The 26,234-nt window shown below is 39.0% G+C and overlaps 1 protein-coding gene across 1 annotated transcript in view; it reads left to right on the forward strand.

Annotated features, from left to right (window-relative positions):
* The window catches only part of LOC123869775 (histone acetyltransferase KAT7), a 37,566-nt gene extending 11,556 nt beyond the window's left edge, over positions 1 to 26,010 (forward strand). The window contains exons 9-14 of the mRNA XM_045912791.1: positions 93 to 289; positions 914 to 1,091; positions 2,523 to 2,717; positions 18,599 to 18,692; positions 23,661 to 23,914; positions 24,477 to 26,010. Of these exons, the coding sequence (XP_045768747.1) occupies positions 93 to 289; positions 914 to 1,091; positions 2,523 to 2,717; positions 18,599 to 18,692; positions 23,661 to 23,914; positions 24,477 to 24,572 (1,014 nt within the window). The 3' untranslated portion in view covers positions 24,573 to 26,010. The remainder of the gene's footprint in view (positions 1 to 92; positions 290 to 913; positions 1,092 to 2,522; positions 2,718 to 18,598; positions 18,693 to 23,660; positions 23,915 to 24,476) is intronic.
* Positions 26,011 to 26,234: the final 224 nt, after the last annotated feature.

Below are 26,234 nucleotides of genomic sequence, written 5' to 3' on the forward strand. Positions count from 1 at the left end.
AGTTTGAAATTAGCGTCTAATGGATCTATAAGTCAGACCGAGTTTGCCCATTCATTTTTAAAGAGAGGAAGTTGTTTTATTTATGTCTTCAGGATATGCGTTCAAAATGGAAGGGCAGTCAGGAATTACGGTCTATGCCCACCAACGAAGACCTAGGGGAGGAAAGGGAGCCGCTCCTGGAAGGGTTCGCGCCGGACTACGACCTGCGGCTGTTCCGCGATGCGCAGGCGCTAGCGGCCGTGAAGATTGAAGAGGAGCTCGGGGACATATGCACTGATAAAGGGACCAGGTAACTGATCCTTTCTAATGTAATCGATGGAAACCTAGGGGAGAATAGGGAGTCGATGCTGGAAGGGTTCGTGCCTTACGCTCGGCGGTTCCACGATGCGCAAGCGCTTGACAGCCGTGAAGTTCAACGAGGAACTTGTATGCTTCTCCTTAGTTCTTAATTTTTCTTGTTTATTATAGTGATTCATTTTGTATTTTATAGCACACGTAAATGCATTCCGGGTTGCCAGCAATAAAATGTACACGCACATATTTTTTCTCTGTGCAAAGTATTTTCTGTTTTACTTATGTGTATAATCTGTTGATGAGCCAATAAAATAAAATTAAAATAATATGATCGATGGCTACAGACCGATAAGGCTCTTTCGGCGCTTGAGTGAGGGCGCAGTTGTCGCTCTATGCCGACACAGCGAACTATCAACAAGTGCACTTCTCTAGATGGCGGCTTTAGTTCCGATTTTGGCCACGCGCCAAAAGAGCCTTGTCGGACTGTACTAATGGGAAGTTAGGGAAGAGAGAATAGGGAGCTGGTGCTGGAAGGGTTCGTGACCTGCGGTTGTTCCCCGATGCGCAACCATGATATCTGCATCTCTTGATAAATTTGAAGTTACCACGTTCGTTTCAGATACGTAGTGATGGGCAAATACATGATGGAAGTGTGGTACCAGTCGCCGTACCCGGGCGACGCGGCCCGCGTGCCGCGCCTCTTCGTGTGCGAGTTCTGCCTCAGCCACCACAAGTGCGCGGCGGGCAACGCGAGGCACAAGGCCAAGTGCGTGTGGCGACACCCGCCGGGAGATGAGGTAATTACATTAGTAATAGTAGATGCCAAATTCCACTGCGGCTGTACACCCCACGGCTCCCTTTGGAGTCACGGCGTCGCCTTTGATAAATTTATGGCATGTGCCGAGCGAAGCAAAGGCGTCCGTAAGTAAGCGAACAGACTTTAAAAGTAGATACGACAACCCTTCAACATAAGGCTACCTAACCCTAACTACGTAGGCCAATTATACGCTATTTGCCTATGTCAAAAATTATTTCTCAGTGATCATTAAATAGAGGGTCTTCCAAAGTACGTAAAATCCACATCCTTTGTTAGTGTTAAGTGTAATAACCATTTTAAATTATCCATTAAACTAAAAAAGCACGTCAAATCATTGTGACGTCACATGCCAGTATTTCATAGAAGCTCGCACACTAAGCGCGTGTTTTGACGTTTGATAAAAAGGTACTGATTTCACTAGTTGTCAAACACCAGTATATCACTACGAATTGTTACGCCATTATGATCAAGGCCAATGGGACAATATTACTACAATCATCATCATCTGCATCTGGAATATGCATCCACTAATGGACAGGTATCTCTAAAGTAGCTCCGTTCCAGACATCCTCCGAGAAATTCTGAGCATAGCCGTTTTCACAACACATCAATCGACTTCAAGTCTGTGTGAATTCTTTTTTGGCGAAACATAAATCGAATGTTACTGCCGTCCGTAACTAAAATGGTCGCCAAAACAAAACAGCTGTTTTGATGCCGACATGTTTTATCGCGGTGTTAATTTAAAGTACCAAGTAGATTAAACTTCCAAGTGCGTATTACATGTATGAATGTGTTGTAGGATTCCGTACCCGAAGCGTGCCAACGGGGACTATAGGGTTCCTATTGCTAAGCCTCTATTGTCCGTTTGTCCGTCCGTCTGTGTGTCTGCCAGTGAGATGTATCTCGTGAACTGTAATAGGTAGTTGAAAATTTCATAGAATCTGTATCTCTATTACCGTTATAGCAACAAATAATAAAAATTTCAAAATGGCCGCCACGAAAATTAAAGTGTTACTTATTTCTTGTACGATGGCACAGAACCTTTTCTGTCTGATCGAAGACTTCGGCGGTGGTTAGTTACAACCCTACTACTACTGCCAAGCGATTTAGCTTTCCGGTACGATGTTTTGGAGAAACCCAAGGGTATGGGTTTAGTAAAAACTGCCATACATCTTCCAGGTTAGCCTGCTTCCATCTTAGACTGCATCATCACTTACCACGAGGTGAAATTGCAGTCAAGGGCTGATTTGTATCTGAATAAATATAAAAAACCCCTAGTGTCAGATCGCACTTGACTAATTTTTTTTCGGAACCCCATCTTAATGTTAGATTTTTTAATAAGTATCATCCTCATCGTCATCATAAGGTTTTTGAACTTTGAAACTATTTTATGATAGATCTCCATTCATAGGTATACAGAAAGGACAGTCTAAGCGTATGGCAAGTGGACGGGCGCAAGCACAAGCAATATTGCCAGCAACTCTGCCTGCTAGCCAAGTTCTTTTTGGACCACAAGACGCTATACTACGACGTGGAGCCTTTCCTGTTCTACGTCATGACTTGTTCCGACAACGAGGGCTGCCATATCGTCGGCTACTTCAGCAAGGTAAGTTTCGTAAAATTGCCGGCAAGTATTGCCCTGCAATTTTTTTCAGACAATTCTACGTCTACGTACGTACGGTATGTGTATAAATAGCCGAAAGTCTAGCCGGCAAGTATAGCCCGGCAATAAAAGTTTCCAATATTTTTTAAAGTTTCTTTTCGTCTTCCTCTCCTAGTAATAAGGCACCTGAGACGTTGAAGTTACACCTTGCCCAAAATCTAGCTGGAAAGTGCAGCCTAGCTATATGTATTTCAAGTTGACATCTGCTTGCTAACGATAGTATTTTGCGGATTTGTATGCATTTAGGAGTTTCGAAATAGTACCCTAATAGACAATTTAAGGGTGGATGATCGCAATCATGAGCAATATTGTCAGCAACTACCTCCTCAAAAGAATTTCGCAAGAAGTTTTTTCTGGACCACAAAGACTACTATGACGTCGAACCTTTCAGGTTTGGTAACAAATGCTGAAATTGCTGAAAATATTGCCGACAAGTATGGCCGAGTAATAAGTTTTACTAACCAAATTGGGTACTAGAAATTTAGAAAGCGCAACTTCCAGGATTCCTTATTCAGCCACTTCCCGTTACCCTCTTTACGAGTATATCGTTGGGCTATTGTACTGGAGGATGTGCGATCAATCAATCGTTCATTTGCTCATTATAGCCATAGTAGGCTAACTTGTACATACACATCCTCCACTCTAGGCCTTTTCAAGCATGATCTGCCCACTGCCACTTCAGCTTGCTAATGGTTTGGGCTATGTCAGAGACCTTGTTTTTCAAAAACTTGAATCTACGGAGACAAAATAGCGAATATCATGTAACTACAAAACGAAAGGGCGAGCAAAGCAAGCGCAATTTTTTTTTGGTTATTTTTACCAAAAAAAAAAACCGGTGCCGCACCATCGTACATGAAATCCGGAACCAGTATACCTAATAAAAATTTGCAAGTTAATGACGAACAGCACCATCTTGATGTGATTTAGTCAACTAATCCGGGAACATAAGGTCGGAAAAATTCAAAAAATTCAAAATTCAAAATATTTTTATTCAATTAGACTTTTACAAGTTCTTTTGAATCGTCAAAAGCATCTACCACAACAAACAACACAAATCTGTATCTGGCGGCTACAGGTTTTGATGAGGAAATATGAAGTGGAGGCGATCATAATGGATCAGAGACAGTTGAAGTAATACAGGGTATACAAAAACCTGTATAGCCTCAAAGCAGAAGAACCACAAATTGGTTATAAGCTCTACCTACTACGCCCATGGTGCTACCCACTAATATTATAAGTTAAGAGGCATGAGACGGGTCTGCCCGCGAAATTCAAATTTAATTTGGTTTTTCGCAATTTGTAAATTAATACGACAAAGTAGGCTTATGGCATTCTAATTCCAACAATGGCAGTATCATCTTCACAGGATTACATAAAAATCTTGACTTTAAAGTGTTCAGTTTAAGAAATTAGTCAAAATAATGTGTTTGACATGAGTTACTCACAAATTAGTCGATGCTATAGCTAATTTCCTAAACTGGATCCTTTCAAGTAAAGATTTTTATATAAACCTGTGAAGATGGTACTGCCATTGGCGCAAATAAAGTGCCATAAGCCTACTTTGTCGTATTAGTTTACAAATTACGAAAAACCAAATTAAATTTGAATTTCGCGGGCAGACCCATCGCATCTACCTTAAGCTGATTCCTAGCTACATGGTGCTACCACAAGATAGGTCAATCCAAACAACAATGCTGTCTTATTACTTTTGATAACTTCATACGATTTTTGTTTGAAATAGCCGTACTATAGGCGACAATTTCAGTTCAATGGCTTCAATACATCATTGTTGTTCAAAACGTAATAGGAAATACGTGCTTCGCTCATTAAAGTTTTTCGTTTATGAGCATGATATCGCGTCGTACGTTATAGTTAGCGTACTACACCATTGAGGCGCGTCAGCTGTGGGGTCGACGACCCGGAGCCACGCCCCCACGGGGGTGGGAAGTCTAGATTTTTTTGATCTTTTATTTTACGTTGGGCCTAGGCGTGGTAGTTTGCTTTGTGAAACGAATTTACACCTACGGCTGCGAAAAGGATTTTATTTCACTTTTAGGTTTTTAAATATTAATATTTTTCTTGATTACTGGATTATCTTACGGGACTTTGTTTAAGACTAAAATGGCTTGAAATTAAATTGCTAATTTATACGTAACTAGTTTATGCCTACGAGTTTGTCTGCGTTGATTTAGGGGAGTTCTTTGATTTTGCAGGATAAAAAGTAGCCTATGTCACTCTCCAGGTGTTACCCATGCAAAAAATCAGGTCGATCCGTTACTCCGTTATGAGTTACGACGTGATTGAAGGACAAACCAATAAACCAACCAATACATTTTCACATTTCTAAGGGTAGTGATTTGATTCTAGTGAGAGATCATATTGTAAATACAATATTAAATATAATAATTTCGAACAAGCTAAAGCTCTTGTATGCCGTTTAAAGTTAACGTTAACTGCATACGGCGGTTAAGATTAATCCCATGGGGAAAGGAGATTGAAAGGAAAATTCTATGGACTGGACTTGTGATTAAATAATTGGAAACAATTTAAAAAAATGGAAATCTTTATTTATTTATTTTAATACAGTCAAGTAGCTTGAAAGGAAAGCCACATGCTCTTTGATGATAAGTATTTAAAATTATGTAAATACTATGTACTACTTGGGTCTTCTTAGAAATTCTATTGCAGCGGTTAACAATTCACATAGTAGCAGGCTAGGTATCCCAAGCTAGGAATCCCAGAATTTCCATCATGTCGCCAAGTGCCTAGACGTACGGCGAATATGTGAGTTGATCGGTACGTCACGCATGTTTTAATTCTGATCATGACGTAAACATGTAGTGATTGAATCCTGTAGCTCGATTCCGTAAAACCTGCATCAATCATTATAACAATCGCAATTATTGTGATTGGCTGAATTTATGGCATTCTTTTTGCAACAATGCATTGTAGCCTATACTGAGAGTAACCAATCATTTATCAGACACCTAGTGATATTGTAGCTGTCATTCTACCGTAATAGAGCAGCAGGTTTATTTAAGAAAACTAAAAGCGTACATAGCTTTTTTTTAAAACCGGCCAAGTGCGAGTCAGACTCGCGCACCGAGGGTTCCGTACTCGGGTATATGTTTCAACCTTTTGCACGAGAAATCAAAAACAAATAAACTGCATTAAAAAAAAATCTGTTTTAGAATGTACAGGTAAAGCCCTTTCATATGATACACCACTTGGTATATTTATCTTACTTTGTAAATTTTAACACATTTTAATTTTTTTTTAAATGATACCACAATTTCACGGTTTTCGGATTTATTCCTTTACTTGTGCTATAAGACCTACCTACCTGTCAAATTTCATGATTCTAGGTCAACGGGAAGTACCCTATAGGTTTTCTTGACAGACACGACGGACGTACAAACAGACAGACAGACAACAAAGTGATCCTATAAGGGTTCCGTTTTTCCTTTCGAAGTATGGAACCCTAAAAATGTTTAGGTACTTTAGTATTGATGATTTAATATTGGTAGTCATAGGTACTGAAAGGTCCCCCGTAGACAGTAGACAGCAGACAGTCGGGAGTCGAGACAGGGACAATAGCTAGGTATAACTGACCTAGGCGACCGAAAATAAACGTGATCGATACACGGCCGACGCGCCACGCGGCGCCGCGATTGCGTACTTCGGCAACTCGGGACTTCTGTACCTTTGGAATAATTGCTTTTGTTCTTTTATTCGGCTCGCACAAACATTCAAGTTAGGGTAGGCAGGTTCTTTCTAATCGGTGTTGGCAACACCAACAAACATAATCTGTAATCGTAAGAAATATACGGCCGCATTCACAAACGTTACTATGAGGTCTCACAGTGCGTTCGAACGCATAGTGTAGGTTCCACCAATCAGATCATTGTAAATTGACCTAATACAGTAATCTGATTGGTGGAATCGACACTGCGTTCGAGCGTACTATGAGACCTCATAGTAACGTTTGTGAATACGGGTGTCAGTCTGTCAGTCAATCTTTTTTCACTCCCTCACATTCGAATTGCCACAATAACTGGACGTGTACATCGCTTTCCATTTAATAATAAATAAATTAGTGAAGAATATAGTGTGTTCCACAATAAATATAGTGTTTCCTTAATAACACCCAACGAGCACCGATTTGAACCAGCACAGTCTCCAACAATAATGATGATGACTACTAGTCAAATCAGCGACTTTTGTATCAAACGGCAAAACGCTCGCTTAGTAAGAGACCTTGTATGAAATTCACAGATGTGACGTCTTAACGTTTGACGCAATTTGACGCACTTTTAAGTTAAAACCGATTTAAAATGGTTAGCAAACTTGAAACTAGCATCGAATGTAGATTTTACGAATTCAGGAAGAGACTCTATTTAATAAATATCTACTACTAACACATAATTTATTTTTGATATAGGCATTATCCCCATTCCCTTTTCTGTGAACATTTATGTCACAGTAACAAATATCCTCACCCTTTTATTACCTGGTAGTCTTCCACTTTTATCGAATGACCCGGCAGGTCTTTCCTGTCACGGTAAAAAAAAATGTAAAACCAGTTTCCACCTGATATCTTCCCTGTAAACGTTAAACGGTGTTGGGCTATTTAACATAGAAACAGATCCCAATCTCATCACTTGGTTATCTGAAAAACGACAAAAAAAAGATTGAGCATTTATTTTGAGCTAAAAAGTAGAGATTAGATACATTTTAAACGAAATAATTTCTGTTCGTATTTGATGTCGGAAAGATAAATCATACCATTCAAATGCATCAGAGTATCTAGATTTCCTGAAACGGATAACTGCAATAGCCTTAGTAAGAGTTTGCACATTTAGATTAATAAATTTCGAGTGGCGAAACAGTGAAATTTTTAAATTAAAAATATGAACTTCAAGCCATTCATCACAGTTTTTTTCAGTATTACTGATTTTAGGCGGTTGACATGCATTTTAGTTTAATGTTGTGGTGTGCACAGGGTTCGAAACCTGCTAGGTCTCACTAGCTACTAGCAAGTCATGACAAAAAATAAGCATTGAGCTATTTCTACTGAGATAAATAATAAGGAGAGCGTAACTGCTCTATTAGATAATGCTAGCAAATACAATGTCTTTAGGTTTTTTTAAACCCCGTGGAAACTTTCATTTCCCGGAATTAAAAGTAGTCTTTCCCACTATCCAAGTCTTTAACTATTATATCCATGCAAAAAATCAAGCCCATTTGTTGCTCCGTTGATTGAAAGACAAATTAACCAACTAACACACACTTATAATCTTAGTAAGATAACCTGCACGCCACTGAGTTATAATAGTGTTTCGTTACACTAAATCTATCAACGTTATCGAGTTGTGCAAACTTGCACTAAGGCTACAGAAGGGTTGTGAGCGCTACTTCGCTATCGTGTGATTTGTGTTGCGATTCCAATTACACGCACCGCGGGAGCTGATTGTGATCGCGTCTGCCGTGAACACTGAACGCAACCAATGATTTGTCTAATGGAATCTACTGCAGCCCCCTTAGCATCATAGTTGTGATTATAATATGGCAAAAATCTAATATAACAGGGGTCTAGGCTCCGAATATGACTTTGTCCCATTCGGTGTCGAGACCCTTGGTCCGTGGAGTCCTAGCGCTATAAGCCTTTTTAGGGAAATATCAAAAAGGTTAGTCGACATCACAGGAGACCGAAGAGCTGGCTACCTCGGGCAAAGAATTAGTCTAGCCATTCAAAGGGGGAACGCTGCCAGTATCTTCCGAACCTTGCCTAAAGGGACTTCCTTTAATAATTTATTTTAGTTATTATATTATATTTTTTAAGGTTTTTAGTTTTAGGTTCATTATTCTAATAGACTACAGGCCCATGTTTAAAAATGGGTGGGTCATATGAACCACCAGGTGACGTATACAGGACGATATAAGAGCATAAAATAATAAGTTTCAGCACTATGCCGTCACTTGTAAGCTGTCCAACAGAGTGCTGGTGAGAATTGAAAAGTGCAGGTAGAGTGAGTACATTTTGGTCATATATTTTTGTACGGCATTTTTACCATCGATAGATCCATGAAAAATAATAAGAAAGCGCGCAGTGCCGTAAAAAAATGGTGCGCCACAAAGTCAGTAAATGTTTTGATTTTCTGACAATTTCCGGGGTAAATTTGGTCATTTAATTCTGTACGGCACTAGTTTCATACTGTTTCAATACAGCCTCTAATCCATTATTCCGCAACGCCGTACAAAAATCATGCGACAAGGGGAAAAAATTGAGGGTAGCAACCCCCTCTCTTTCCGTGGTCCGGGGGGTGATTTGAAACAACATAAAATTAATTTATTTTGAAAGTGTTTTAAGCATAGATAATATTTTTTTACATGCCGTACATTTTCGTTGGTCCAAAGGTTTGTAGGGGATGTGGATATTATATACACACCCGTTCACTTCAGTTAGACGGCATAGTGATTTTATCATATTATCAATTGTTCTCTTCAAAAATATGTTAATGCCGTACAGTATCAGATGGCCATAAAGTACTACCCTTAAAATGGTAGCGTCATTTTCATCAGCCTAAAAGATATGGTCTGCATTCAAATGTACGGCATAATTTTTTCCTAATTTATTTATCTTAATACTATTTAAAACAAGGGAAAAGCGTAGAAAATTGCTATATTTTATTAATCTATGAATATTTAAACTTTTGCAATAATTTGAAAAATTTCAGTTTTTGTATTTATCTATAATTTTTTTAGAACAGTTTCTTTTGAACGGCAATACTATATAACAATAGTATTTTACACTATCATGTTAAAAAAAAAGTTGCCGTACAGAGTCAAATGATTTTACAGCTTTAAAAATTAAGTATACCATGAAATTAAGATAATTATTGATACACATTCAAATGAACACTAATTTTTTTACGGCATTATTTTTAATAGTACTTTTGAGTGCTAGATAATGTTTTGGAACCAAAGCCGTACTTTCTCAAATCACCCTCCGGACCACGGAAAGAGAGGGGGTTGCTACCCTCAATTTTTTCCCCTTGTCGCATGATTTTTGTACGGCGTTGCGGAATAATGGATTAGAGGCTGTATTGAAACAGTATGAAACTAGTGCCGTACAGAATTAAATGACCAAATTTACCCCGGAAATTGTCAGAAAATCAAAACATTTACTGACTTTGTGGCGCACCATTTTTTTACGGCACTGCGCGCTTTCTTATTATTTTTCATGGATCTATCGATGGTAAAAATGCCGTACAAAAATATATGACCAAAATGTACTCACTCTACCTGCACTTTTCAATTCTCACCAGCACTCTGTTGGACAGCTTACAAGTGACGGCATAGTGCTGAAACTTATTATTTTATGCTCTTATATCGTCCTGTATACGTCACCTGGTGGTTCATATGACCCACCCATTTTTAAACATGGGCCTGTAGTCTATAATAATTTAGATTTTAGATGTTCTGAAATATGCATTAAATATGCCAAAAATCTCACTTTTCCTACCAATTACAACCCGAGTATCTTTAAAACAAGAGTAAATAAACATACGCGTTCAGGTAAACGCGTCTTATCTCAAGGTCGATTCACACCAATTGCATACACGTGACACGTGTGTAGTGACGCGCGTGAACATCTAAGAAACTGGGTTACGCATACGTCCACGCTTTACGCAAGCGGTGTGACATGTTTCATACAGTTCCATACATTAATACGCAATGGTACGCGCCATGTTCCATCAGGTGTGATTGTGGCCAAGCGCTTGCCTATAATGAATTTTTAAAAAATCTCAACTGGGATAGTGTCTGTATATGTCAAAAATAAATAGCAAAATTATCAATAATTATTTATTATTAAATAGTCTTTCAAAATTCGTAAAATCCACTATAACTCCGTAGAGAAGAAATATCCAAATAACACTACGTAGAGAGAAAAGGAATAAGTCGCGGCGAAAAGTTAGTAAGTAAAAAAAGAAAGTAAAAAAAAATACGTTCATTAACGTGATTTAGTGAACTACGGCGTAGCGACGTAGCACTACGTAACGTAAATGAGAGTCAGCGTAGACGTGCTACGGCGTAGTGCAGTGAAAAACAGTAATTTGATCAGATTATGCAGATTATACATAATACAAGGAGGAATATTTACCAAAAGACCATGCTTTTACTGTTGAGTTTTTTAGTCAGTTGGTATTTTTGTTACTTATAAAATAACTCTCCAATGAAATATTATATGTCCCTTTACAAAATGTTGTTCAGTAATAATAATAAAAAACAATATTCGCAAGAAAAAAAAACATTTTGCTTGGAAATCTTTTAGATTCTTCTTTAGATATCTCTCTACTACTTTGGCAGCCCCATAATATTGATCACTGAAAACCTTTATTTTAGCGCGTTTAAACCTAAAAAACCTTAATAGTTTTGACAAGTGGCCAATTAATACAAATACAATAGTAATGAAAAGACTTGGCAACTACATCCGTTTAGCTCTCAGACAGTTTAAAATCGATAACCAAGGTATATGATAAGTGTCTCCGTTAAACCATGTAGGTATATCTAGGTACTAGGTAGCTGGTGTATATGTTACAGGAAATAATATGAAACCCGGGAATTGTATATACTTCCTAGGAAATGCATACAATGCCGAGCCAATTTAGGAAATGCGTTAAAATAATTTTCTTTAATAACATTTCTATTTCCTTGTGCAAATTGCTAAAAGGCCTACTAGAAAATGTATAAAAATTACTATTAGGTATACTGTAGAATTAGTAGTGAATGAATGAAATATAAATGACAGATAGGTAAACTGAAGAATCAAGGTGATAATCATAATCATTTTGATGATGATAGTGATTAAAAATCAAGTGTTTTAAACAGGCTACGCTAGAAGACTCCATCGTCCCTTCATTCAGCTTGAATTATTCCACCTTCGTTTCACTACGGATGCCACCTGCTCACTTCGTTCGCCATTTCGCCCCTTCCTTCATAGACTCGTTTCAGTCAGGACTTCCTTCATGACAAACAGGTAGTCAAACACATTTTTCTATAAGTACACAAGTGTATACGATTTGTAATTTTTAATTTAATTAATTAATTAAAACAAGAAACATTTTTCTACCCGAGTTCCTAAGAAATCTGTAAAATAAATTCATTACACTTAAGTAACACACACTTCTTATTGATCTTAGAAATTGCATATAACATTTTAAGGAATTCTATACAATGTCGGATTGAATATACTTCCGGTAACATATATATAAAAAGTATACAGACGTCGAGACAGAGAGTTCGACGCCCCCGCATCCGAATACGCGGCGATGCAACCGGATATACCTAGATAAATTGAGATTTCGGAGCTCTAAGAACTATTTTTCTCAGGCATAATAAAAATTCGAATTCAAATTCAAAATATTTTTATTCAATTAAACTTTTACAAGTGCTTTTGAATCGCCAAAATAATCTACCACTGGTTCGGAATGCCGTTCCTGCCGAGAAGAACCAGCAAGAAACTCGGCGGTTGTTCTTTTCAAGTATTCAATTTACAATAATACCTATGCCATACTGTACTATACAAGCACTTGCAGCCCCGTGTATGGCTGGAGCAAGTCAAACCAACCATTTCTAGGCATCCATTGGTATGCCAAGAATTTTTAAGGCCTGATGTTAATTGTTGTCTTTACTAGACATCGGAATACCTATATGCATTTGCATATTTATGCATAATGCGCGCTATTTTATAGCATTGCAAAATTTGGTACTTATTCATTGATAGTGCATATAATATTTCAGTAGTCAAACTAACTGTAGAAACTAAAAACCTTCCTTTATGCAAGCCCCTGGAAATATAGAGAAAAAATCTAGTCATTTCCAAACAGTTTTAGGTTAACTAAATAAAATAAATAAAGTTCTTTTATTTAGGACCATAACACAAACACAGTATAAAACAAAGAAACATACAGAAGAAAGATAAAGACCATGCATTTCAACCGAGTTTCTGAAACATTATGTTTTAATGCGAATTGGTAGAATGACCGTTGATCATTTCCTTATGTTTTAATCAACTTTAATTCAAATACTAGCATGCATTTTAAACGCTAGAAAGCAATATAAATACAAGAAACTTAAAAAAAATCTGTTTAAATTTTCTTTTGTTGAAATCTTCATAGCAAAGAGTTCAAAGAAAATTATTTATTAAACTTGCAGTCTGCAGATTGCAACTGTCCAATTTCAAAAATAAACAAAAATATTCAAGCAGTGAAAACACAAAGTCTGGACATAAAAACCTTTTACGAAAATCAAAGGTAAACTTTCCGTTATTCCCGTAAACACGGACGAACGGACGGACGCATCGAACGTTTATTTTACACAAGTTGCACTTTATAAATCTAGACGGCGGCTGCAGACCGGGGGTCATCGAACCGGGGGCGCGCTTCCCGAATCTTTGACAACCGCTGACCCGCCGCTCTTTGCCGCACAAAGATTTATTGTGTTCACTTCACACTTTAAATTAATTATTTTATGATGCAAATATGAAAACAGGAGAATGAAATACCAACATGATATCAATAAAAAACCGTCCAAGTGCGGCCAATGCACTATTGCAGTCTATGCAATGAGTGTTTTCTAGAAGATTTGTGTGTGTGGTATTGCTTGTTTTTTCTGCTTCTCTATCTGTGGAAAGGGCAGGTGGTGCATTTTGCATGCACGTTGTACAATACAGATTATAGCGAACTAGCTATACACACGGGTAGCTTATTACAATTTCGAAGGGATCTCTATTTTTTTTCGAAAATAAAATATAGCCCATGTCACTCAGGAATAATGTAGCTTTGTACTGGTGAAAGAATTCTCAAAATCGGTTCAGTAGTTCCAAAGATTACTTCCTACAGACAAACTTACAAACTTCACCTCTTTATAATATTAGTAATTATAGATTAAGCTTGTGGTTTCTTGTTTATTTATTTATTTATTTATTTTTTAAGGGACGCTAACAATATACATATTTAACATTTTATATACTACTTACATACTATTACATGACCGATATGTATATCAATAACTAGCGTCCACAACATTTTTGTAGAGCGCCAGTAAACTTTATATTACAATAGACTTAACAGATATAATAGATACACACAAGTAGGTACTTAAATAAAAGGCATATGAAACATAATTACATTATAAAAATAAAAAATAAATAAAATTGTACATTTTTATCATCGTACCGAATCTTTGAAAACCGCTGATCCGCTTTGCTGCACTTAGTTTATTCTGTTCCCACTCTAAATTGTTTTCTTATGACGCGAACATCAAAAAGGCTTTAGGAGAATGAAATCTCTAAAAAAATGCACATTCCTTTGGAATAGTATAGAAATAAAAATAGGTAAGTAGTTATAATGAAATTGGGGTTCTGTCGCTTGGTATATTTTAATAATATACTATACCTATTAGCTTTATGCCTGTGCCTTCGATCATAAATCGCGTGATGTTCATAAATTCCAAATCCTTATTTTATCACCTTGGGGGTTGAATTATCAAAAATAGTTTCTTAGCGGGTGTCTACGTTATAATAGCTATCAGTCAGTCAGCTTTTCCTTTTAAATATAGGTATAGAAGAAGATTTATATTTACGTCATATTTAAAAGCTATAATTAAATTCTACAAAGTTGCAATTTTTTTAGGTAAGTTGGAAAGAACCGAAACTTGAATTAGGTATATTTAATAATTATTATTATTATTATTTCTTGAGTATCGACGATTTTAACTGAGAAATTGGTAAATGTGGTGTTTAACGTTATTTATATTACTTAGTAAATCTTTTCAAACTTAGTGAAATAATTTTATGTACCTAATGATTTAAAACTCAGCCCTAAAAGGACTAAGTAAATCTTTAAAAGATTAAATAACGCTTAAATATAATGGGTGGACCTAGGCTACTTTTTATCCTGGAAAATCAAAGAGTTCCCACGGGATTTTTTCAAAACCTCAATCCACGCGGACGAAGTCGCGGACATCACCTTGTTCTTTATATAAGTACGTTCTTTGCAAAAGCAAAACAAGAATAATGTGCACTCTAAAGACACAAAGCATCGTCTGAAACGGCTTTTCTTCAGCCAGATTTATTGCTTTACAGCAAATAAAACAAAAATATCTACTGAAAATTATTTCAGCTTTTCTAAAATCCAACATAACAAATAGGTAGCTACCTACTTTAGAGGGTGTGTTAGGTTAGGGTTGAACAACGCATCCCTCTATGTCTAGACACTTAAACACATTCATCTATTGCGAATGTACCGCTTTTCGCCACGCCGGTCGTCGACCCCGTCTGGAGCGAGCAGTCGGCGAATCTGATTCGGCTAAAAACTGATCGAATCATACCTGAAAGGTTTCCGTTCGGCCAGACGGGCGAATATCGACGATTAATTAATTAAGCGTAAGATCACATAGGGGACTATTTGTTTTTAACCCTCTAACACGATGTAGGAAGACTAAAGCCTGAGATCTATGAATACCAAACGGGGCAAGTTTATGGGAGTGATATAAATCGAATCATACCTGAAAGGTTTCCGTTCCGCCAGACGGGCGAATATCGACGATTAATTAATCAAGCGTAAGATCATATAGGGGACTTTTTGGTTTTAACCCACGATGTAGGAAGACTTAGCCTGAGATCTATAGAGAGTACTTTTACTTTGCTCAGTCTTTGAATAACAAACGGGGCAAGTTTCTGGGAGTGACATAAATCGAATAATACCTGAAAGGTTTCCGTTCCGCCAGACGCATGAATATCGACGATTAATTAATTAAGCGTAAGATCATATAGGGGACTTTTTGTTTTCAACTCTTAAACACGATGTAGGAATACAGCCTGAGATCTATACAGCGTACTTTTACTTTGCTGTCTTTGAATGACAAACGAGACAAGTTTATGAGAATGACATAAATTGAATCAAACCTGAAAGTTTTACCGTTCGGCCAGACGCGTGAATATCGATGATTGGATGATTAATTAACTAAGATCACATAGGGGACTATTTGTTTTTAACCCACGATGTAGGAAGACTTAGCCTGAGATCTATAGAACGTACGTTTACTTTGCTGTCTATGAATACCAAACGGGACAAATTTATGGGAGTAACATAAATCGAATCAAACCTGAAAGGTTTCCTTCGGCCAGACGCGTGAATATCGACGGTTAATTAACTAAGCGTAAGATCACATAGGGGACTTTTTGTTTTTAACCCTCTAACACGATGTAGGAAGACTAAGCCTGAGATCTATAGAGAGTACTTTTACTTTGCTCAGTCTGTGAATACCAAACGGGGCAAGTTTCTGGGAGTGACAGAAATCGAATCATACCTGAAAGGTTTCCTTCGGCCAGACGCGTGAATATCGACGCTTAATTAATTAAGCGTAAGATCGTATAGGGGACTTTTTGTTTTCAACTCTTAAACACGATGTAGGAATACAGCCTGAGATCTATACAGCGTACTTTTACTTTGCTCAGTCTATGAATACCAAACGGGGCAAGTTTATGGGAGTGACATAAATCGAATCATACCTCAAAGGTTTCCTTCGGCCAGACGCGTGAATATCGACGATTGGATGATTAATTAATTAATTGTACGATAGGGGACACATATAGGGGACTTTTTCTTTTTAACCCTCGAATACGATGTAGAAAGGCAAGCTGAGATCTACAAAGCGTACGTAGATTTTTTATACTGCTTCAGATTAGACCTTGACTGCGATCTCACCTGAGGGTAAGTGATGATGCAGTCGTACTAGGAAGCGGGCGGGCCTTAGAGGGGTAAATTATTAGAATCCTACATAATATTAAGGTAAGTTTGCCGTTATGCCAGACGCGTGAATATCGACCATTCGATATAATTAATTAAGCGTAAGATCACCTAGGGGATTTTTTTTGTTTTTAACCGTCGAATACGATATAGTAAGAAAGCCTCTGAGCTATAGAGCATACTTTGACTTTGCTCAGGCTTTGAATGACAAACGAGAAGGATTCATGGGGTAAGTCTGTTTCGTTTTAACTCTCATGTCTCTTAAGTTTGAGCAAAGTCAAAGTACGCTATTCTCAGGCTGAGATCTATAGAGCGCACTTTGACTTCGCTCAGACTTAAGTCACTGTTAAAACGAGACAGCGTTATACCGCTGGCATAAATCTATCTCATTTAACTGAAACATAAGTCTAAGCAAAGTTAAAGTGCACTCTATAGGTTTCAACCTCAGTCTTAGATCAATATGGTTATTTGAAATAATATGGGCATACAGCACTCCCCATACTCTTACTTCTTACCTTAATCTGAGTATATTATAATACATATGTACTTTTCTATAAAATTACTCGAACAAAAGCGTAGATATGTATTGATACATGTACGGCATGCAAGGTCTAGACGGCCCCTCGGCTAAAGAATCTAAAACTGCAAAGAACTTTCCAATTCCGAATCACTTGCCCCGCGGCCCTTGTGGAGTTACGGGGCTTAATGAAGACTCAGGACCGAAAAGCGACGCGGCCCCTTCTCTAGCGGGAGGTGATATACGATAATTTATCCTATGTCAAAATACCGGACCACTTGGTCGCAAATAAAATTTTGTGCTATCTTCTCGCGGACGCGTTGCTCATTGTGGGAGCAGACGTCTGGATTGATTGCGTCACAGCGTGATCGCCGTCTAAGCGTCTGGGTACTTGTTTACGCAAAAAATCACTGAGGTCACCGAAATTATAGGTGTACCTACATGATCAAATTGTTGTATCTGATGAGAACGCTATCTTGCGTCTTCTTGCAGATGGGCCGTATTGCTCGTTGTTGGGAACAGACGTCTTAACTTATTGCGATACAGCGTGAGCGCCGTCTAGACGTCTGGGAGCGTGTTTACATCCGCAAATTGTCACTGGGGTGTTGAGGGCCGATATGTAAAATGTTTTAAATATCTTGTTATATGTGATTACCAATGGCGGTGAGGGATCTCTGCCTTCTCGCAGGTGTATTGCTCGTAGTGTGGAACAGACGTCTGGATTTATTGCGTTACAGCGTGAGCGCCGTCTAGACGTCTGGGAGCGTGTTTACATCCGCAAATTGTCACTGGGGTGTTGAGGGCCGATATGTAAAATGTTTTAAATATCTTGTTATATGTGATTACCAATGGCGGTGAGGGATCTCTGCCTTCTCGCAGGTGTATTGCTCGTAGTGGGGAACAGACGTCTGGATTTATTGCGTTACAGCGTGAGCGCCGTCTAGACGTCTGGGAGCGTGTTTACATCCGCAAATTGTCACTGGGGTGCGGCGGAGGGGTCGCCGATATTATATGTGAAACGTTTCAAATGTCTTTCTGAGGGGACCTCAAAAGGATATGCCGGGTGTAAATAACTAAATAACCCCCAATCCTGAAACGCCTCCTTAAATTTAAGAGCACATGCTGAGTACATAGAGATAAGAGAATTGAGACAAATGTATTGAATGGCTGTTTATTCCAAACGAAAATCGTATTCCGCAAACCGTCAAACTAGGGGCACGCCTTCTATTGTTGGGTTGAGACTTACCTTCAACTTCAACTATATGTTCATCATGTAGTTTCTTACTGACTGACTGACTGATCTATCAACGCACCGCTCTGATCTACCAATTCGGTACGCTGATAACTATTATGACGTAGACGTCCGCTAAGATAGAATTTTTGAAATTCAACCCTTAAGAGGGTTAAATTGGGGTTTAAAATTGTGTAAGTAGTTCACGCAGACGAAGTCGCGGGCATAAGCTAGTCATACTTAAAAGTATTTTTGTTCGCAGGAAAAGAACTCGTTCCTGAACTACAACGTGTCCTGTATTCTCACACTGCCGCCCTACCAGAGACAAGGTTACGGCAGGCTGCTCATTGACTTCAGTAAGTAAAGTACAAAGATATTAGAAAACTCCAGATAGGAATAGATTTTACACAATAATTGTATTTTAAAAAGTGAAAAAAAAACTTCGTTCGCTTGCGTGTGTGTGTGTGATACATATGTGTAGCAAAACAGACTACATAGGTGGTGGTGGTTTACGCGCCTTTTGACACCTCCAAAAATGGTGGCCCGTTACCAGGGTTGGTGAAGTATAACAACACAATGTTTCTTCCTATCTCTTTATATGTCCAAACCAGGAACTTATTTGTGCGAATAAGTCCTGGTTTTGCCACTTTTGTGGACTTGGGGGGAGAAATGCGCGATTAATCTGTATTTTTAAACTTCTTCCAAATCCTCAAGTTATTTAGCTACAAAACAAAGAAGAGAGATCTTATAGGACGTCTATTGGTCCAATGGTCGAACACTGCACATGCTAAAATATGGAATGCCCTTCCGCCCTCCATTTTTCCCTCCATCCACAATATGGAGTCCTTTAAAAAAATAGTGCATAGGCACCTTAGGCAAGCGTATGGAATGGAGATCGCAAAAGCCGCAATAAAAGACAAAATTAACCCATAACCACCTTGCCAAGAACAAAAGAGTGGACGGATGGGGTGAAGTTTGAACTCCAAGGATGCCGGGGCGCTCGATACATCGTGTCTACATAAGCCAAGCGCTTTAGCGTTCCGGTACGATGACGGAATTGCACCTTTGCGGTCGACATCGTAACCCATGCGGGATTTATCTTGCTGTGAGGGGCTATGTAACCACTACACATACTATAAAATAGGTGATACCTCATTTCTGCGACAGAAAAGTTGTCGAAAAAATCTACCTGCCAGTATGTATACAATAATTTGGGAACCACTGTTTCCGCTGATCAACGCATGGTTCACATTAATTCGCGAATCGCCGCATCTGAGTAAACATTGTAACCTCTTGTAGGGGTTTTATTTTGCCGTGGGGTCCGACTTCGGTGGCAACCCACAGTATGACGCCGTAATCAAAACTCAGAGCACAGAGCACAAAATATAAATGAGCTTAAAAAAATCTCAAGACTTTTGGACGCGAATTTACGTATTTAAGATTTTGTTTAGGTTTCTTTAACCCCCGACCCAAAAAGAGGGGTGTTATAAGTTTGACGTGTGTATCTGTGTGTTGGTGTATCTGTGTAGCTGTCTGTGGCATCGTAGCTCCTAAACTAATAAACCGATTTTAATTTAGTTTCTTTTTGTTTGAAAGGTGGCTTGATCGAGAGTGTTCTTAGCTATAATCCAAGAAAATCGGTTCAGTCGTTTGAAAGTTATCAGCTCTTTTCTAGTTACTGTAACCTTCACTTGTCGGGGGGTGTTATAAATTTTAAATTTACACTTGTTATAACTTAAAGGATTAGGAGAATGTTTCGCGCGAGTGGAGTCGGTTCGGGTGGGCTAGTGATCGTGGTCCATATAAATTCGCGAATCGCACCTGTGCGGTCAGCACGCAACCCCTTGCGGGGTTTGTTTTGCCGTGGGGGGGAGGGGGGGGGGGGGCGGGCGCGGCCGTCGACCCGACCTGGATCGATGCACTGCAGTATGGATCGGTCCGCAGTCTAGACTTCCCCACGCCACCCTAAAGGGTGACTTCAACGAATTGTAGATGCGCGGAATTTTGATGGGAGTGTTAATTATTTGTGCCGTTTACGCTAACTTTTGGGACAACTTGCTAGTTCGGGTTGTCTTTAATTGGGCACGTCTCCACTCTGCGGCGTTGTTGGGGTTTATTAATTATTTACTATTGGAATGATTCGGGTTTGTTTACGCATATAATTTTACTAGCTTTGGCCTGCGTGGACTACGCAAATTTCAAACCCCTATTTTACCCCCTTAGGGGCTTAATTTTCTTAAAAGAAAATCCGTATGCCAAATTCCAGCCCAATCCGTCCAGTAACTTCAGCTGTTTGATAGATGTCAGACATTCAGTTTTTCCTTTTATATATTTAGACAAGCTGATAAGCTGTTGCCCGCGACTGCGTCCGTGTGGATTTAAGTTTTTAAAATCTCGAGGGTACTCTTTGGTTTTCCGGAATAAAAAGTAGCCTATGTCACTCTGCACCATAACTAATAATAATAGGCATCCAAAAAATCAAGTCAATCCGTTGTTCCGTTGCGGCGTGATTGAAAGACCAACCAACGAGTTCACATTCGCATAAGCTTTGATATGCTGTTTTACCCATTTAGAGATGTTTAGTCATTAGATGTTTAGTCACGAAATTCAATTTTTTTCAAGTGTTAAAGAATCGATTGTAGATTTGTTACCAACAGACAAATATTAGACAACAAAGTTTTGTTATCTTTCGATTATTTAACAAGTTTCTGTATTAATCAAAACGGCTAAAATCATATACTTAAGTTTATTTTCAAAATAACGGCGAATCGTCACCAAAAATAAAACAGATGGCGAAAAAAGGTCAATAACCTTTTTTCCATAAAACCATTACTGACTGATTAATAAGCTTTTGAATCGCATATGATGTGACAATTTAATTGGAATGCAAAAACGCGTATTTAACTATACTATGTTTTTAACCCCCGACCCAAAAAGAGGGGTGTTATAAGTTTGACGTGTGTATCTGTGTGTCTGTGTATCTGTGTATCTGTGTATCTGTCTGTGGCATCGTAGCGCCTAAGCGAATGAACCGATTTTAATTTCGTTTTTTTTGTTTGAAAGGTGGCTTGATCGAGAGTGTTCTTAGCTATAATCCAAAAAAATTGGTTAAGCCGTTTAAGAGTTATCAGCTCTTTTCTAGTTTTCTTGTAGAAAAGAAGGTTAGATAACCGTTAGGTTCATAATATTGTGTCAATTGACAAATGTCAAGCTGTCAAGATGGACGTTGCCTAAATACATAATTATTTATTTGAAAATGATGTTTTGGAAAACTCAGATACTTTAGATCGTAGGCACGGAATAGTCCAAGAAAATCAGTTCAGCCGTTTGAAAGTTATTAGGTCTTTTCGGTTTTTACTAGTTACTGTAACCTTCACTTGTCGGGGGTGTTATAAATTTTTAATTTACACTTGTTATTTCATTAATTGATGCATACCTAACCAGTCGGAGTTAAGGTTATCGCACACTACAAAGCTACAAAGTTATACAAAGACTTGACTATTGTAAATGCGAATAACGTCAGCAGCACGAGTGTGTCGCGCACGAGTGAGTGTGACGCGTCGCAGATATTATGTTACATATTCTAATGTCTAGTTAAGACTGGGCTAAATTAGTCGAGTGGCTAATATTTTTATGAATATAATACTCAATATATAACATCATAGTAAATAATACTATATATAATATAATAGTAAATACTCCCTACTGTCTAAAGCTACGGCCACACCTGCGCGTCATGAACGCGGGATGCGGCTCGCGATGCTGGAGCGTCCACGACGCGAATCTCATACGTGCACAGGCACACCTACGCGAATCGACACTGTTGTAGTCGCCTATTTGTGCATAGCGCCATTAAAGTAAGTTGGACCTTAACATTCTTGTTTTAAAGCTCAAGTTTGTCCGTACATCTACAGGCAGCGCTGCTAGTGGAAACGTTCCGAAATTAAAATCGGTAGGTAGTACTAAATTTTAGACTGTAAATCAAGGACTTGTAGGTCCATTTTACTGTGACGTTATTGTGTCGCGAACTCTATTAACGTCGGTGAAATGTAAAATCTCTTACTAAAAGACAGTTTCGTTTCTGTTTTGCATGTCATGTCATACAACGGACTTGTCCTGGTGGAACCCCAATGGTTTCGCAGTGGAGGTGTGCTACAAGCTTTATGGCAGTGTGTTTACCTTTAAAGTGAAAGGTGGCAGAATGGTCACGCTTTCACGCGTTGCTAAACGATAAAAATTATATAAATAATAGTTGGTACATTGATTTATTGGGCACGTTTTTTTGACAGTTTATCCGCGTTTAAAACATTTTTTTTTCACTATAGCCATATTTTACATAACGTTAAAGTTCGACGACTCTGGTTCCGAACTTTTTCGGAGTTATTTTGAATAACTTTTGATATGCTCCGTTGCGTAAGACAACATTTAAATGAAATAAAAAAAAGTTAATTGAAATATTACTCATATTCCCCTTTCCCCTCCCCGCAACCTTATTAGGGTTCCGTACTCGAAGGGAGCCAACGGGACTCTATTACTAAGCCTCCGCTCTCCGTTCGTCTGTCCGTTCGACCGTCTGTCTGTCAGCGGACTGTATCTCATGAACCGTAATAGGTAGGGAGTTGAAATTTTCACAGAATGTGTAATTCTATTGCCGTTATAACATCAGCAAATAATAAAAATGGCCGCCATGCAAATTAAAAACTACTATAAAGACTTTTGACTAACTTTAAACTTGAATGAACTTGGTCCCAATATACGTTCGAGGAAGAACAAAGCGATAGTAAAAATAATACAAAGAAAGCGCCAATTAAATCTCGCCACGTTAGATCGTACAGAAAGCCATAATCGGGTTACAAATAGGTTCTATTTCCGTTCAAAAATTCTTATAAAGTAACGTAAAGTGCATTACCTACTATAAAAATTGACAAGTGTGAGTCGGATTCACCGGTGGTACGGTACGGTGGTACGTGATGGTACGAAACTGGTTCCGTACCATCGAAGAAAAAATAACGAAACAGGGTTTTTGACCACAAAATCACAAAAAAAAATTGTGCCCAAAAAATTTAATTCACATATAGGTATAGATAGCGCAGGCCGTTATTAACTAAGCAGAGTTCTACATAAAGGTGTTAGGGTATATCTTGTACGATGGTACGGAATCCTTCGCATGCGAGTCCGACTCGCACTTGACCGATTTTTTATCTTTTAATATTCGTTAATCTTTTGCGATTGAGCGAGTGACATGTAGTTTTGCTTCTGCCGGGTCTCTTCCATGCACCTCACGGCTTTTACTAGGTTTTAATTTAGTTGTTTATTTTGTTAAGGCTACCTGCTCACAAAAGTGGAGGGTAAAGTGGGTTCGCCGGAAACCCCGCTGTCCGACCTCGGGCTGATATCGTACCGGTCGTACTGGAAGGAGGCTCTGCTCAAGCGGCTGTGCTCTGCGCCGGGCCCGATGCTGAGCATCCGCAACCTGAGCACCGACCTGGCGATCGCTTCGTCAGACATCGTGTCCACTCTGCAGGAGCGGGGTCTTATGAAGTACTGGAAGGGGAAGCATATTGTGCTCAAGAAACAGGTGCGGTATACTACTTTTACAAGATTTTCAGCTGTTTCTTTGTATAGAAACAAGTAAACTAGTAATACAAGTATTGAAAGGCTTGTTTTAAAAATTATTATTATTATTTAGGCACTTTGAGAGTAACTCAGACCTTTTTTTGGACAATATCTTAAAAGTAAGTCATAGCAGACCGAGCTCACTTGATTAGGTACTTGACTTGAGAAAAATACCTACAGCATGCTCCTGCGACGGCATTCGCTTAATTCTTATCTCTTGAGAGAGAGTTATAGTACGCGACAGGTCGAGATGGCAATTGGAGTGGGACGCCCCGCACACTCGCACGTCCCCCGCGCTAACCCGATGTGGTATAGAGCGGTACCCCGATTGCCATCTCGGCAATACAAAGAGAGAAGAGGTGTTTATTTTTTTAGACGTCGCGCGTCGTCACTACTTACGGTCTGAATTGCTCTTTATTGTGCCGTTATAAAAGTTGCTAGTCTTTGCGGAGTGATTCTTCCGTACAAAGGTAACAACTGATAAGTATTCTGTGGCATTGGCTCACGTACGTGTTGGTGTGCAGGAGGTGCTGGAGGACGCGACGCGACGCGCGGGGCGCGCGCGCTGCGTGGACCCCGCCAGCCTGCGCTGGTGGGGCGGCGGCGGCGCGCCCCGCTGACGCCGCGCCCCCCGCGCCCGCCGCCGCGCGCCCCTTGCGCCCCGCGTGCCCCTCGCGCCCCTCGCGCTCCGCGTGCCGCGCCCGCACAGCAGCGCGGCCAGGTCGCTCTTCTAGGCCTCTTCGACACATGGGCGTACTGGTGTTGTGACTGACTGTATATCAATATCTTTGCGTGGTGTAACTTACACGTGGTACCAAGTGCACGGTGAGCGGGTGATGTGCGCTCAACCGTAAGGCTCCTTCCGAAATTCCGCAGGAACCTTTCCGAAGTTTTCCGAAAATTCTCGATCCGAAGTACTATATACAAGCAATACATATATATACTATATATAAACTTCTAAAAATTATTTTTTGAGTTGTGACCAACAAATTTGGGAATTCACAAGAACTGTTTCTAAAATAGGAATGCTACTTAGGTACTGACCTCTACCTATTTTTAGAAACAATAGTTTTTACTTGTCGATAGCTATAAAATATTTTTTGCAGTTAACTACTTTATAGCTAAGTAGCGGCAGCGTTGAGAGTCCGAATCCGAATTTCTTTTTCTGAAGCCGTAAGACGAAATTCGACTCTAGCTCATACAACTAAGTGCTACGGCCACTTCGGATCGAGATTTCTCGAATTCGGATCGGATGCAGTGCGTAAAGAATCTAATAGTAGGTCCTAAGATCTTCCTCAGGGCTGGTGTCCCACTCTGTGTTGTATCTACTCATTCGGTATCGTTAGCATTAATAGTATTAGATAGTAGCATTTGCTTACTTTCTGTCTGTTCGTTCTGCATTAGACGATAGGTTTTGTCAGTCTTTGGTGTGACTGACGCAAAATCTACCGTCAATCATATACGTACAGTTGAGACATATAACAATTTTATGTGGTTAAAATTAGTTTTATTACAAAATACAAACAAAAGACGGAGGAAACCAAAAGGACGCACGGCGCTTTGTTATCAAAACGACGCACGCTACACATTACCCGGCATGAAATATTGCACATCGAACTTTAGAAAGAGATTTCGGCTTCGTAGAGCGTTGTCTCTGTCACTCATACCTATGTGACGTTTCGTCGGTTTCAACGACAGAGACAACGCTCTACGAAATCGTTATCTCTTTCTAAAGTTCGATGTGCAAAATTTCCTACCGGGTATTGTATTTGATTCGACTCTACTCCGTAAGTGTGCATTACTCCTAAGCGAATCACAATTAGTTCTACTTAAAAATAACGCGACTGCCGTCTACCTAAAGGGTAAAAAAAATTACATTTGAAAGTGGCGCCATGCATTCGAATCCTGCTGGTTCAACAATTTTTGATATTTACTTATTTAAAATTATTGAATATTGAATTATTGATTATTGAATTATTGATTATTGAATATTGACATGACATTTGACACATAGAGTATGTAGAGTAGGATGAGAGTGAGATCTCAAAATGTATCATTATAGTGTGTTTCATCGAATAGTACCTATGGCGTTATGTTGGCTCCCCTGTCTGTCCAAGTCATTGGCACCATATTTGCATAAGAAGACGCAGATTTTGTTTATTTTCATTTTATTTTCCTGAATGAATGAAATGAAAATCAAATAAAAATAAACAAAATCTGCGCTTCTCGTGCCAATATGGTGCCAATGACCACCCAACAGACAGGGGAGCCAACATAACGCC

This window comes from Maniola jurtina, chromosome 11 (genome assembly GCF_905333055.1).
Source record: "Maniola jurtina chromosome 11, ilManJurt1.1, whole genome shotgun sequence".
Lineage (NCBI taxonomy): Eukaryota > Metazoa > Arthropoda > Insecta > Lepidoptera > Nymphalidae > Maniola > Maniola jurtina.